The 15,904-nt window shown below is 41.4% G+C and overlaps 1 protein-coding gene and 1 non-coding gene across 6 annotated transcripts in view; both read right to left on the bottom strand.

The window, feature by feature from the left end:
- NOP58 (NOP58 ribonucleoprotein) overlaps positions 1–9,591 on the bottom strand; it is a 31,761-nt gene extending 22,170 nt beyond the window's left edge. For 2 of the 5 annotated variants that reach the window (XM_038585391.1, XM_038585393.1), the window contains exons 1-2: positions 9,323–9,591; positions 934–1,010 (exon numbers count right to left, since the gene is read on the bottom strand). In XM_038585391.1, the coding sequence (XP_038441319.1) occupies positions 934–1,010; positions 9,323–9,367 (122 nt within the window). In that variant the 5' untranslated portion in view covers positions 9,368–9,591. Of the gene's footprint in view, positions 1–933; positions 1,016–9,322 lie in introns of those variants that run through there. The other 3 variants (XM_038585394.1, XM_038585396.1, XM_038585392.1) reach the window with 2 other exon arrangements.
- On the bottom strand, positions 102–190 carry LOC119867997. Its single transcript, XR_005385488.1, has one exon. It is a non-coding gene; the product is annotated as a small nucleolar RNA SNORD70 (small nucleolar RNA).
- Positions 9,592–15,904: the final 6,313 nt, after the last annotated feature.

The following is a 15,904-nucleotide window of genomic DNA, read 5'->3' as shown; positions in this document are numbered from 1 at the left end:
TCAAATCTAATTTGTTACCCTTATTTTATACCTCCTCCCCATTAAAGGTATGTGCAAAGCAACATTTTATATTGAAATAAATATATATGATTAATTCATAACTCATTGTTGTCTCAGTGGTAGTGACGAATATTTGAGTTAGATCATTTATATTCAGTTCCAACAAGAATACATCATTGACAACAATGAATCAGGGTAACTCAGCCAATTGAAGCATACAGCCCTTGATAAAGAAAAACCAGTCTTCTATTTTGTCTAAAGTAGTATTGTTTTAAGGCCAGTTTTCTTACTTGCCAGGGAATAAAACCCTGGTGGATCCCTTAAATACACACTTAACAAGGCAAAGATGGTAGGAAAAGCAGTAATTTCATCTTACTCTGCCTCACCTCCCACCCCCACCCTTCTGAAGTGGCATTTGCTCATCTCTCCCTAGGTTTCCATAAATGCACACATATATAAGAACGCTGCAAAAATGGGAGCACATTATACATATCATTCTGAAGCATGGTTTTCTCGGTATGCCACTGACCTCTCCCCAAGTCAGTAAGATATCTATAGATATACTACAATTTATTCAACAATTCCACTACTTGGGGCCCCTGGCTGGCTTAGTGAGTAGAACACGTGACTCTTGATCTTAGGGGTCATGAGTTCAAGCCCTACATTGGGTATAGTCATTACTTAAAACAACAGGGGCGCCTGGATGGCCCACTACATTAAGCATCTGACCCCTGACTTCGGCTCACGACATGATCTCAAGAGCCCTGGGATCAGGCCCCATGTCAGACTGTTCACCATAGGCTGCTTGTCCTTCTCCCTCTGCTCCTCCCTCCATTTACTCTCTAAAATAAATAAAATCTTAAAAACACCACGACCAAAAACAAACACCAACTAAACATTAACTGCTAAATTTTTTGTTTCAAGGTGGCTTACATTTTATTTGCTTTCTCTGGAGTTTCAAATTCTTTCCACAAACTATCAACCTCTTGAAGTTTCTTCTCATTCAAAACCTGTAACAAATATTTAAATAATTTTATTTAAGTGGCATAGCTTAGGCATACATTTAACTACACACTTCAAGTACAATTGCATATGTAAAATGAGAGTGGTGGAAGCTGTTTTTGTCATTGAGATAACAAATCAGTTTTCTTACCATACAGTTTTGGTCAAATTAGTAGCTCAAGAAGTCCATTTAATAACTGGATGGATTTTTTTTTTAAAGATTTTATTTACTGGGCAGCCCTGGTGGCTCAGCGGTTTAGCGCTGCCTTCAGCCCAGGGCCTAATCCTGGAGATCCGGATCGAGTCCCACATCAGGCTCCCTGCATGGAGTCTGCTTCTCCCTCTGCCTATGTCTCTGCTTTTCCTCTCTCTCTCTCTCTCTGTCTCTCATGAATAAATAAAATAAAATGCTTAAAAAAAAAAAAAAAAGATTTTATTTTTTTTTTTATGAGAGAGAGAGAGAGAGAGAGAGAGGCAGAGATACAGGCAGAGAGAGAAGCAGGCTCCATGCAGGGAGCCCAATGTGGGACTCGATCCGGGGACTCCGGGGTCTCCAGGATCACGCCTTGAGCCAAAGGCAGAGGCAACAAGCCACTGGGGCGTCCCTGGATGGAATTAAGTTGAAGTCTTTGTTGAAAACTTCCTACTTTGAAGGAGATACTAACCCCTTCACAAAGCATATATTTATTAAACATCAAAAGACTTTATTTGCCTATTTTCAAGAATAAGGAATAAGTTTTATTTACTGATACAATTATCCTAAGGTGGATGTATTATGGATTCTAAAACCAAGATACCATCAATTTTAAGACATATCCTGTTAAAACTTATCATGCAAAGAAAAAAAGGGGGGGGGGGGCTCTTTAAATCCATGAAACAGGGGCAGCCCAGGTGGCTCAGCTGTTTAGCGCTGCCTTCAGCCCAGGGCGCGATGCTGGAGACCCGGGATCGAGTCCCACGTCGGGCTCCCTGCATGGAGCCTGCTTCTCCCTCTGCCTATGTCTCTGCTTCTCTCTGTGTGTCTCATGAATAAATAAATAAAATCTTAAAAAAAAATCCATTAAACAGTCCACATTTAGGTAATATATATTCTTCAAGGCTTTTTGACAGTCTTAACATTTTATTTATGCATACTTTTAGGAATCACACTATACCATTTAGCATAACATGGACTCAATTCTAGGTCTTAACAACCTAGAATTGCATTGTATGAATATACCATCATTTTATGCCCTTATAGACGTTTAGGGTTTTTCTACTCTAAACATCTTTCCTTATTCTCCTTCAAAATCAGATGTGTATGTATATATGTTATATTTCTTTTTTTTTTTTTTTTTAATTTATTTATTCATGATAGTCACACGGAGAGAAAGAGAGAGGCAGAGACACAGGCAGAGGGAGAAGCAGGCTCCAAGCACCGGGAGCCCGATGTGGGATTCGATCCCAGGTCTCCAGGATCGCGCCCTGGGCCAAAGGCAGGCGCCAAACCGCTGCGCCACCCAGGGATCCCTATATGTTATATTTCTATAGGACATAACTTACTGGAAGTAGAGTTAATTGATCACATAGGAAATGCATTACTTTACACGAGACATGCTAACAATTTGCCTTCAAGAGAGCCTGTTAGTTTCACCTAAATAGTCAATAAAACTTATTTCCCTATACTTTCTTCAATACTCAGTGTAGTAGGTCAAGTGCCCAAGTATAACATAGGGTAGAATCAAGCCTAAAATGCATTTCCCTCATTTTTAACATCCTTGAACTTGAGATGCCTTACAATTGATTTAATTAACGTGTAAAATAACAGTCTATTACATTTAGTGAAATAAAGTGCATACAAATATTATGTATGTCTTCTTATGGGGGGAAAGACCCAGCTGGTAATTTTAAAACTATACTAATAAACATTTCATCAAATCCGTATCATCACAATATTTACACAGTACAATTTATTGCCCAGTTACACTCAGATATGTATTTTTGTGGTAAAACATAATACAACACTGCAAATTGCACTTAATTTTTGTCAGACAAGTGTAGCAAGATGATTTTTAGGATTTTTTGTGTTTAAATTTAATCACACAGCTGAATTGATATATTTACAGAACTTGAAAACTTGGTCAAAATAAACAACTGAAAAACTTACAAACCAAAGTAAGAGCTGTAAATGATCCCAAAGCACAGTGTTTTATACTAAAAAACTATAAGCTGGGGACACCTGGGTGGCTCAGTGGTTGAGCATCTGCCTTTGGCTCAGGGCGTGATCCCAGGGTTTCAGGATCGAGTCCCACATCGGGCTCCTTGCAGGGAGCCTGCTTCTCCCTCTGCCTGTGTCTGTGTCTGTCTCTGTCTCTCCTCTCTCTGTGTTTCTCATGAATGAATGAATGAATGAATTCTTAAAAAAAAAACGGGGCAGCCCGGGGTGGCTCAGTGGTTTAGTACTGCCTTCAGCCCAGGGCCTGATCCTGTGGACCCAGGATGGAGTCCCACGTCAGGCTCCCTGCATGGAGCCTGCTTCTCCCTCTGCCTCTCTTTCTGTGTCTCTCATGAATGAATATATAAATAAAATCTTTATAAACAACAACAACAACAAAAAACAACACTACAAGCTGAGGCACCTGGCTGGCTCAGTTGATAGGAGTATGAGACTCGATCTCGGGGCTGTAAATTCAAGCTCCATGTTGGGTGTGGAGTTTACTAAAAAAATCTTTACACACCTACAAAAAATTACAAGCCTCTAACAGTTTATTCTGCCTATTATAAGAACTTTAGGATTAGAAGATATTCCAATAAATCTCATAAATGCACTGAAACATTAATTCAGGTATTTTCTGATAAAGGAGGTTTATAAAATAGTCCTGACTTTTGGAAATAGTTTGTTCAGATAATGTGACTAGCCATACCCAAAGTTCAGGAACTATTGAGAGGATATGTATCAAACAGAGGACATGACTCATGAGTAAAATTTACATTTTTTCCTGGTAGAAAAGCAAGTATATTTGAAGATAACATTTGGGTTACAATCGGTATATTCAAGAAATATTATCAACATTTTTAAAGTAACAAAGGAAATATGATGAAAACATTCATGACCACTCAAAGGTACTCCAAAGACTGTTATGGCAAATAAAACCCTGCTATTCTATGTTCCCAATTGTGCTGTCACATATTGAAGAGAACATTACTAATTAAGATAGTCTGAATAAAATAAAATTAGAAATAACTTCTATATTTCCTTAAAAATACACCTTAAATTTTAGGCATTATTTTCACACAGAGAAATCTAAAAACATTTGTATGAAGTCCATCTCAAGTTTTACCATTTTAGATCAAGATGGAATTATTTCCACTTCCAAATAGAGAGGATAGAGTTATTGCCATTAAAATCTTTACCAGGGGGATCCCTGGGTGGCGCAGAGGTTTAGCGCCTGCCTTTGGCCCAGGGCGCGATCCTGGGGACCCGGGATCAAATCACACGTCCGGCTCCCGGTGCGTGGAGCCTGCTTCTCCCTCTGCCTATGTCTCTGCCTCTCTCTCTCTCTTTCTGTGTGTGACTATCATAAATAAATAAAAATTAAAAAAAATAAAATAAAATCTTTACCAGGGATCCCTGGGTGGCACAGTTTAGCACCTGCCTTTGGCCCAGGGCGCCATCCTGGAGACCCGGGATCGAATCCCACATCGGGCTCCCGGTGCATGGAGCCTGCTTCTCCCTCTGCCTGTGTCTCTGCCTCTCTCTGTGACTATCATAAATAAATAAATAAATAAATAAATAAATAAATAAATAAATAAATAAATAAATAAATAAAAAAAGATAAAAATAAAATCTTTACCATTATGGTATGCTAGTTTTAAAGACTTTATTTATTTCTTCATGAGAGACACAGAGAGAGAGAGGCAGAGACACAGGCAGAGTGAGAGGCAGGCTCCTGCAGAGAGCTCAATGTGACACTCAATCCCAGGACTCCAGGACCACACCCTGGACCGAAGGCAGCCGCTCAACTGCTGAGCCACCTGGCGTCCTTTAAATCTCTTTTAAAATGAAAGATTTTGGGATTCCTGGGTGGCGCAGCGGTTTTAGCGCCTGCCTTTGGCCTAGGGCGCGATCCTGGAGACCCGGGATCAAACCCCACATCGGGCTCCCGGTGCATGGAGCCTGCTTCTCCCTCTGCCTGTGTCTCTGCCTCTCTCTGTGTGTGTGTGACTATCATAAATAAATTTAAAAAATTAAAAAATAAATAAATAAAATGAAAGATTTTTGCAGCAAACTGTCAAGACCTTCGTAAAGCCAACCGTTTTACATCTGACCACATCAAAAAGGCAGCTGCCACCGTAGCTACCTCAACCGACCTCTGAACATAATAATCAACTAGTACCATGAGCTGACCCTGAACAGACCCAGGCCCAATTTCACCTGTGCAACTGAAGACTGCATTAATTTTCTATCACCTTTGTTCTTGTTCTATCTCGTTTGTTGTGTTAAAGGGTCTTGTGCTTAGCTCTCTGTGATGTGTAAGAAGCAAAGTTAAACAGGTAGTGAAATGTCAGTTTGGAATCCTGCGTTACAATTATATTAACCTTGCTTTGAAACAGAATAAAGCTGACATTGTGGGGGGATAAAAGCTGACATTGTGGAAAGACACAAGTTGTGTGTGCACCTTCTTAGCATGCTCACGACACCTACTTATTATGCAGAATTTGCTTCAAAACAATGTGGGAAGGGGAGTGGGAGAGAGATGGCCCACAATATGGGCCTGCTGAAGTTGAATGATGGTGTACATGGAGGTTCTTTATAATCTTCCACTTGTCTTTGAAATTTTTTACATTAAAGAGTAAAACACTAACATAAATGCATCCCACGACATGCCTGATAGTCCTAGAATATTCTCCTTTATTCCAGACAGGCATGAAATTTATAAACAAGAAAGTGCACACTACATCAAAAGTGACTGTCCTGGGGAAGTTGGGTGGCTCAGTGGTTGAGCATCTGCCTTCAGCTCAGGTTGTTATCCCGGACTCGGGGATTGAGTGGCGCCTCAGGCTCAGGGGGTGGGGGTGGGGGGCTGCCTTCTCCCTCTGCCTCTCTGTCTCTCATGAGTAAATAAAATCTTTAAAAAACAAAGACAGAAGTGACTGTCCCTAATTTTCACTTGGTTACTTTGAGATTCTCTGTTTTATTTAAGCATTCCACGCTACCTTTTTTTAGTTTTACTCCACAAACAAAATGGGTAAATACTGTTTCATGAAACTTGTGAGTTGTTTTACAGGATGATTTTCAATAGTTTCAAATGTGAATTATTTTTTTTTTAATATTTTATTTATTTTATTTATTCATGAGAGACACGGAGAGAGAGGCAGAGACACAGGCAGAGGGAGTCCCTGATATGGGACTCGATCCAGGACCCTGGGATCACCCCCTAAACCAGAGCCACCCAGGTGTCCCTCAAATGTGAATTATTCAAAAAGGAACAAATTGATACACACAATGTAGGTTAGCTTCAAAAGCATGCCAAGTGAAAAAAGCCAGACACAAAAAAATGTATTACTCCATTTACATGAAATTTCTAGAAATGACAAAATAATACAGACAGTGGCTGCCTATATAACTGGGTCTGACTAACCTGCAAATAGCCAAAAGGTAACTTTTGAAGGTATTCTAAAACTGGATTGCAACTTGCACAGTTGTATAAATTTTACTAAAATGTATCAAACTGTATTTACAATAGGTGAGTTATACAGTATGTAAGATACCCAATAAATGAAGCTGGAAAAACATACTGCTCAGTAATCAATATAGAAACTCTGGTATACACAAAAAAAATCTCTTCCTCCAGGCCCTAAGGAAATGAACACAACACTACACTGCGCAGCTGCACTACACACTGTAACTATTAAAATTTAAATGAATTAAAACTAAGAATTCGTTTCCAGAGCTTTACCAACCAAATTTCAAATGCTAAATAGTTGTACGTGGGTAGTGGCAATCATATTGGGTAGCACAGCTACAGAAGGCCTGGGATAAGTAATAAAAGACATGCCTTTAGTCTTACTATGTATGCCACATGACACAAGGCACACAGGTTGAGTTTTTACAATATTCTAAAAATGGAAATAGTTCCTTTAGTATTGTCTTTGGATTCATATATAACCTTGTTAACATTCAATAATTCTTTTACAGGGATCCCTGGGTGGCGCAGCGGTTTGGCGCCTGCCTTTGGCCCAGGGCGCGATCCTGGAGACCCGGGATCAAATCCCACGTCGGGCTCCCGGTGCATGGAGCCTGCTTCTCCCTCTGCCTATGTCTCTGCCTCTCTCTCTCTCTGTCTGTGTGACTATCATAAATAAATAAAAATTTAAAAAAAAATAAAGTGTACAACTTACTTTTTAGTATATTTTCACAATTGTGCAACCACTACCAATTCCAGAACATACTCTATGTCTACTTTACTAACAATAATGGCTATGAATTGAAATATTTGGAACTGAATCATTATTTCCATATATTTAGTCCTTTAGTTACTTCTCCATTATGCTACATAAACCATAAACCACAATTTAATAATGTGAACAGTAATTTGCAAATGAATAGCGTTAAAAAACCGACAGAATACCTGACTTATTTTTATGGAGAATACTCTTCATTAAAAGAAATAAGTAATTCATCAAGAGAAATGAATATTTTATGACCTAGGCCTAGAAACCAGACAACTGCTAAGCCAATTCCCTCCCACCATCAGAGGCAACCAGTGGACTGTGCAGTTGCGCCTCCCTCTTAGTGCAGAGCAGTATACCTAACATCTATTTACCTGAAATTCAACCATATACAGTAATTCAAAATATGATAGACCATGTTAGCTAAGAAAATTTGGGGGCATGTGCAAAATTCTACTTAACAATTTAGAAAAAGATGGGACACCTGGGTGGCTCAGAGGTTGAGCTGCTGCCTCCGGCTCCGGGTATGGTCCTGGAGATCCAGGATTGAGCCCCATATTGGGCTCCCTGCACGGAGCCTGCTTCTCCCTCTGCCTGTGTCTCTGCCTCTCATGAATAAATAAATAAAATCTTTAAAAGTAAAACAGACACACTCCGAAGATCTAAAGCCTTTTACAGTCCCTTAAAATTTCTACTACTCCCCAATTGCAGACAACCCCAATGAGAAAAAAATAAGCAAAACCAGCTTTTGGCTTTTATGACTTTATCACTTAATATTAACATTAACAAGTGCAAATGGAACTGTATTTTCAATGTCTGAAAAAAAATCTAAAAAAAAAAAGGTCAAAAGCTCCTCGAAATCAACACTTTGGAATGCTGATTCCAGATTTTCTGCACTCATGGCACATACATAACCGTACTATACACGTTACCCAGCATTTTTACCCTAATATCAGCACATATACGAAAATTCTGGGTTTTGTTCCTACATTTGTAGAGGTCAGAAGACTGCATGGCATGGATAGCATTCAGTTTACCTCAACTTTGGAACATCTCAAGAAAGTCCCATTGTTTAACCAGCTCCGTGCTGATAATCTTTAAATTTCAGATTTTCCCTATTAAGACAAATCTCAAACTGATGACCACAGGCATAGATTTCTCCCTTAGGTCTTAAACTTAAAATGAGGAGGGCACTTCCACATCTCACAGACGCTCCACGTTTCACAGCAACATTGGACCTTTTCAGTATCTGCTCCCCCAACCCCCGCCCGGAAAAAAACAAGACAAAACAAAACAAAACAAAACAAAAAAACACTCCCGTTTTTCTTCTCTTCTCCACCATCGCGTACCCACTTAATCCCAAACCCACAGTCTTCATCGGCCCAATGCCACCAGTTCTACCTTCTAAATTTCCCCTGGCATTTGCTTCTCGACATACTAACCTGAATCCAAGCACTTTCATCTTACCTAGATTAAGGCAAAAAACATACCTGGTTCCTTTCTGGCTTCTTGTAACATATATTCTCCACGCGGGAAAGCAACTTCATTAAAAGACTTTAGATCAGGTCGTTCCTCTCCTTAAAACCTTTCAATCGGTTCTTAAAACCACTCAGAATAAACCTCAAGTTCCTTACCTTTACCTGTGAAATCGGTAAGACCCCTGCCCTCCTCTCTCGCCGGCCGAATCCTCTCAACAGAACCTGGCGCGGCCACGTGTTCACCGGAACACGCGTCTCCCAGGCCCACAGCCTTCCCCTGACTTTAGAGCAGGGGGACACAAACGGCTCCCGCAGGATCCCGAGCACTGTCGCCCTCCCCTTACGTCTCTCCCCGTCCTCGCCTGCCCAACACCAGCCTCGCCTCTCCAACGGTTCAATCTGCAACTTACCTTAAAGATGGCGTAGCCCACGGACGTCTCAAACAGCACCAGCATGCTGAGGCCGGGTCAGGGCACTGCGCGGCCCGCCGCGTGCTCTTACACCCGTGAAAAGAAACCAAACTTGCGGCCCCCAAAGGCCTGCAAGGCCGCAGCAGGCCAGGCACAAACGCGCGCGCCTGCTCGCAGAACCGGACCACGTTGCCTGACCGTTCCAACCGACTGTGTGTAGAATGTTTCAACGCGCTTCTCCTTCTCCAAGGCTCCTGGGATCCGACGTCACTTCCGACAGGCAGCATGCCGTCGCTTCCGGTATGTTCCCGCCAACCGGGTGGGTGATGGGAGGGGGAGAGGGGAGGGGAAAAAAAAGAGCGAGAAAGAGAAAGAAAGTGTCGCGAGATTTCTTTGGACTAAAGCGAGATTTTAAGCGGTGAGCTGCGCTGAAACCCAATAGGGAAGAAGGTCGCTTTTTACTATTTTTGAAGTTCCTATAGGTGATATAATTTATCTTGAGAGAAATGCGGAGCCGTCTCCGTCCGTTTGCCCCAGGCGTCTGGAATTGGGAAATGCCAGCCGCTTAACACCTGGAGAGCGCTGCCTTGAAGCGAGGCTCTCGGGCGGCCGCGGGACCGTCCCGGTCTACGCGAGCACGCCCGGCCGAACTGATTCTTAGCACAGGTGTCTTTCACGTATATGCAGACCTCTCCCGTTTTTTTTTTTTTTTTTTTTTAAGATTTTATTTATTTATTCATGAGACACAGAGAGGCAGAGACATAGGCAGAGGAGCAGGCTCGGTGCAGGGAGCCCGACGCGGGACTCGACCCCCGGGTCTCCGGGGTCACGCCCTGGGCTAAACCTCTGGGCCACCCGGGCTGCCCAGACCTCTCCCGTTTTTTGTTACAGTGATTACAGGGTATAGGCATTTAGACTTAGCGGAAGTTGCTTTTCTGGGACCTTTCAGTTTGAGTGACGGATTTAAAAACCTCTGTTAGTCCACAAGTCTGACTTTTTTTAGGAGTGAAATTTCCTTCCTCACGTTCCAGGCCTTATATGCCGATGGCTGTAAACATTAGGTTGCAATTTGCGGAAAGTTTTGGAACACTAAGTAACTTGATTTTTTCTTTTTTTTTTTTCCTCCTCCAAGCGGCTCTGCAACCTAGAATCAAGAGGAATGAAAATCCTGGACTGAATAGCAGAAAAGATGAGGGGGGAGGGGAATCAAGGGATTGGGGAATCTAGGGTACAGACACGAGCATGGTTGATTATACCCATAAGATTCAGTGTGGTCAGGGAGGCAAGAGAAACCAAAATGGGGCAGCCCGGGTGGCTCAGCCGTTTAGCGCCGCCTTCAGCCCAGGGCGCGATCCTGGAGACCGGGGATCGGGTCCCACATCGGGCTCCCTGCATGGAGCCTGCTTCTCTCTCTCTCTCTCTCTCTCTCTCTCTCTCTCTCTCTCTCTCTCGTCTCTCATGAATGAATAAATAGAAATCTTAAAAAAAAAAAAAAAAAAGAAACCAAAATGGCTTGATTGGGAAAGGAAGAGTGGGTGAAGTAGAAGCACTGGGTCTGTTAGTGGTATTATATCATTTCATAATATATATCTTTTTTTGGATCTAGTTTTATTTTTTAATTTTATTTTTTTTTAAATAATCTCTACATCCAAGGTGGGGCTCAAGCCTACAACTCCAGAATCAAAAGTCACATGTTAAATCCACTGAGCCAGGCAGGTGCCTCTGTCTAGTTTTCTTAACTGAAGTGCCATCTGCTAGAAAGTGCATTCTGTATCTTACACTTAATTGTATCTGTATAGGGCATCATGTGCTGATCATGAAATAGGATCTCATTAAATTTTTTTAAAGACTTAATTTATTTTGAGAGAATGGGAGTGCATGTACACTCTTGTGTGCAGGGAGAGAGAGAGGCAGAGAGAGAAAGAGTCTCAAGCAGGAGGCACAGAGCCCTGGAGTCTGATGTGGTGGAGCTCTCAGGAACCTGAGATCATGACCTGAGCCAAAATCAAGAGTTGGGTGCTTAACCAACTGAGCCACCCAGGTGCCCCTCATTAAGTAATTCTTAACAATGTAATGAATGAATGTTTGCAGGAAGTAAAATTATTTTCCCTGCATGTAAAGCCTCCATGCTTTACTCAAAGAGAAACGAAACCACTTATTCAATGAGAAACCTCTTTACTGTGGCTTCTCCAAGAAGTTGTCTTTGCACATTGCCATTTATATAATCAGCTCAGTGATGCATTAGTCAGGGGTTCAGAGATGACTCTGGATTTGGATCTTGTCCAAATACAGTAATTGTCTGAAAATTCCCTGTTGCAAGAGAAAAATAAGAAATTCAATACTTCATTAAACAAAGTACTAGGTCAAGGGGAGATAGTACAAAGAAGTATGAGGAGGAGACTATGGTAGAGTATAGATAACCCAGAAGAAGGGTTTATAACTTTAGTAGTGACTTAACATGGTGGAATGACAAAGAAACATCGTTATTTTGTTCTCTCCCCACCCTCTAGCCCCATGCCTGACCTAGCTAGAATATAAGCTCCATGGAAGTTCACTGCTGGAGGCCCAGTACCAAGCTAGTATCTGGCACGTTATGTAGGGATTCCATAAATATGAATAGTGATGAGTAAATGAACGATTTGAATGAATAATGGAATTAAATTATTTGAGGGTGCTAATGGAGGCTCCTTGTACTTTTTGGGACCAACTGATATTAGGAAAGGTATCCTTGTGTTCAGAGATCCCCATGTGCCTGTAATAAACAGATGGAAATGTTTTGGATCTTTCATGTCGTTCAAGTAGTGAACATCTTTTATGTAGTCAACAAATATGAGTGTTTACTCTGTCAGGCATTTTTTTTAATTTTTAAAAATTTTTATTTAGGGACACCTGGGTGGCTCAGTGGTTGAGCATCTGCCTTTGGCTCAGGATGTGATCCTAGGGTTCCAGGATCGAGTCCCACATTTGGCTCCTGCATGGAGCCTGCTTCTCCTTCCTCTGCCTGTGTCTCTGCCCCTCTCTGTGTCTCTCATGAATAAATAAATATAATCTTTAAAAAATAAAAATATTTAACTTATTTATTTGAGAGAGAGCAGAGAGCACAAGCAGGAAGTAGGGGGGAGAAGGGCAGAGGGAGAAGCAGATTACCCACTGAGTGGGGAGCCCAGTGCAGAGCTCAATCCCAAGACCCCTTGATCGTGACCTGAACCAAAGGTAGACGCTTAACCGACTGAGCCACCCAGGCACCCCTCTGTCAGGCATTCTTACAGGCACTAAGGACATACCGATGAACAAAACATGGAAAAACCTCCATACTTCATTTTTTTAATCTCCATACTTCATTGAACTTATATTCTAATACGGGGAAATAAAATAAATACCCAGTATATTAGAGAGTACTCAATGCTACAGAGAAAAATAAAGCAGGATAGGAGAATAAGAAATTCCTGGTTGGTCAAGAAAGTCCTCATTGAGGTGACATTTGAGTAAGTGACTTCAGGTAGCCAGCTCTCATGATATCTAGAGGAAAGGTATTTCAGGCAAAGAGAACAGTTTACTCAAAGATACCAAAGCAGGATTGTGCCTGGTATGTTCTCAGAGCAGTATGACTAATATGACCAGTATGGCAGTATTGGAGTGACTAATAAATAACCCCATTTAAAATTAAGGTTTTTATCGATGTAACAATATTTGTTTTCAGTGCTCATCATACGATGTAATTATCACAACAAACTTAGGCAATAGGTACTCTTATTATTACTTTAATTTGCCTTTTCAAAGAAGTTAAGCCAAGATCACACAACCTCCTTTATGGATTCCTTTAGGAATCCCCAGAGGATGAGCCATAGAGATTGTCTCTATCGCAGAATTGCTGAGCTGCCACCTGTCGCTCTGCATTCTCTTGCTCTGGTGTCTGCTAGTGGTGCCCTCTTTCTGTTGTTGACTGCTGCCCCTTAATGAACACAGGTCCTGCCCATACCACTGCCCATTTTCTGTATGACACCACCTTCAGGGATTCTTGTTCTTCTCCACGTAGTAGGCAAGCAGCTTTTGTGCTTCTTAACCTGTTCTTTTGGGAGACGTTTTTCTTTTTGACAAAGTCCTCTCCTTCCAGAGACTGTGGGTACTTGGAGGAAAGAGAGGCAGTTAGGACATGGGTTGGAAACAGGCTGATATCTCAGCCATATTTTCTAAACAACCATGCTTTCCTACTCAGTCTGGCTCATGCAACTGTATACAGGATGATTTCCTTTCATGATCCTATTGTTGCTCTCTCCAGTCTGGCATTTTCTGAGGACTTCTTGCCATCAGATGAGTACCTTAGGACTGTACCTGAAGGAAAATCTTTTCTTTTTTTTAAGATTTTATATATTTATTCATGAGAGACACACACAGAGAGAGGCAGAGACATAGGCAGAGGGAGAAGCAGATTCCCTGCGGGGAGCCCGATGTAGGATTTGATCCCAGGACCCCAGTGTCGTACCCTGAGCCGAAGGCAGATGCTCAACCACTGAACCACCCAACCATCCCAATATTTTCTTTCTTTTATATATTTTATTTTTGAACGCCTGGGTGGCTCAGTGGTTTAGCATCTGCCTTCGACTCAGGGCGTGATCCTGGAGACCTGAGATCCAGTCCCACATTGGGCTCCCCGCAGGGAATCTGCTTCTCCCTCTGCCTATGTTTCTGCCTCTCTCTGTGTGTGTCTCCCATGAATAAATAAATAAAATCTTTTAAAAATATTTTTTTATTTTTAAGTAATCTCTACACTGAAAGTGGGGCTTGAACTCACCACCCCGAAATTAGGAGTCACATGCTGTAGTCACCTGCTGTACTGACTGAACCAGCCAGGTGCCCCAAGTGAAAATCTTTTTTTTTTTTAAGATTTTATTTATTTGACAGAGAGAGGGAGAGAGAACAAGCAGGCGGAGCTGTGGAGAGAGAGGGAGAAGTAGGCTCAACTGAGCAAGGAGCCTAACATGGGACTCAAACCTAAGACCCTGGGATCATGACCTGAGCTGAAGGCAGACATTTAACTGACTGAGCCACCCAGGTACTCCCTGAATGAAAATCTTAATGTCTTTCCCTTATTTGCCCTGTGTACTGTAGACCCAATATAAATCAAGAAGAGCATATATTTCTATTAGTTCCTATTTTATTATTATTATTATTTTCTAAGGACTTTATTTATTTTTTCATGAAAGACACACAGAGAGAGAGGCAGAGATACAAGCAGAGGGAGAAGCAGGCTCCACGCAGGGAGCCCGATGCAGAACTCGATCACCGGTCTCCAAAATCATGCCCTGAGCTAAAGACAGACACTCAACCACTAGCCACCCAGGCATCCCAGTTCCTGACTATTTTAGTTAAAAAGTTTCTTGAACATTGAGACAAAGCAGTTTGAATAGCTCCAGAGAGGGTAGCCTACCTAGAGAACATAGAGGTGATCTGTATTCTGGGGAGCTGTGTCACCTAACTACAAAATAGCCCCCAAAAGTCTCATCTCTGACCAGTTAAATTACAGCTACACTCTTTCATCGTGTTCTTTTTTTTAAAAGATTTTATTTATTTATGAGACACACACGCAGAGAGAGAGAGAGAGAGAGAGGCAGAGGGAGAAGCAGGCTCCATGCAAGGAGCCTGATGTGGGACTTGATCCTGGATCTCCAGGATCATGCCCTGGGATGAAGGTGGCGCTAAACTGCTGAGCCACCCAGGCTGCCCATCTTTCATCATTTTCTTGTGAGCTTGAGCAAAAATCAATTTCTTCTAAACTAATCAACTCTGGATTCATGGTCAAAATCGAGTTTCTTACTTGTAAAGCTAAGGTCCAGACCCTGAACTATATCATGGTATGGGCCTGAATAGACTTAGCTGACCTCTATTTTTAACATTAACACCTCCACTCTAACTTCACCTTTCCTTGTCCACATGGAGCGTAATATAGCTTTTTCAAAAATAAGGTTTATGCATGTTTAAAAATTATAAAATACTAAAGGATAACTCATTGATTTATGTCTACTATGTACTAGACCCTATACTTTGTTCTGGTCAAAGACACATAATAATACATAATCCCTGCCCTCGAGCTGCTATTGATTGATGGGGAAAGCAGACAAGTACAACACAATTACGATACAGTAGAAATAAGCAGGAGTCCGAATCTCAGCTTTGCCTCTTACAACTTAATAGATCTTGTAAATGATTTAACTTCTTGGCACTTTTCTTGTGTGTAATATAGGAGTAACATCTACCTCACAGAGTTATTGTGACTAATAAGCAAGATAATACCTTTGTTTGACATTATTCAAGTGCTTAGTAAATGGCAATGATTACTACATAATTAAATTGAATTAAGACAAAAATTCAAGTGGACCAAAGGGAGACATCAAGAAGGAAATTAAAGGAACAGGAACAAAATTGACACAGCTTGCTTCCACTAAAGGTAACCATAGATTTCACATCCTATACATAGGGAAAAAAATATACACACACACCATATTGTGCTGGAAGAAAACAAAAACAAAACACAACAAAACCAGGTTTTAGTTCTAGATCCCTAATTAAATGAAATCTTGAGAC

The sequence above is a fragment of the Canis lupus genome, chromosome 37 (genome assembly GCF_011100685.1).
Source record: "Canis lupus familiaris isolate Mischka breed German Shepherd chromosome 37, alternate assembly UU_Cfam_GSD_1.0, whole genome shotgun sequence".
In the NCBI taxonomy this organism is placed as follows: Eukaryota; Metazoa; Chordata; class Mammalia; order Carnivora; family Canidae; genus Canis; species Canis lupus.
The sequence above is the reverse complement of the archived record's forward strand: the minus strand, read 5'-3'. Positions and strand labels throughout refer to the sequence as shown.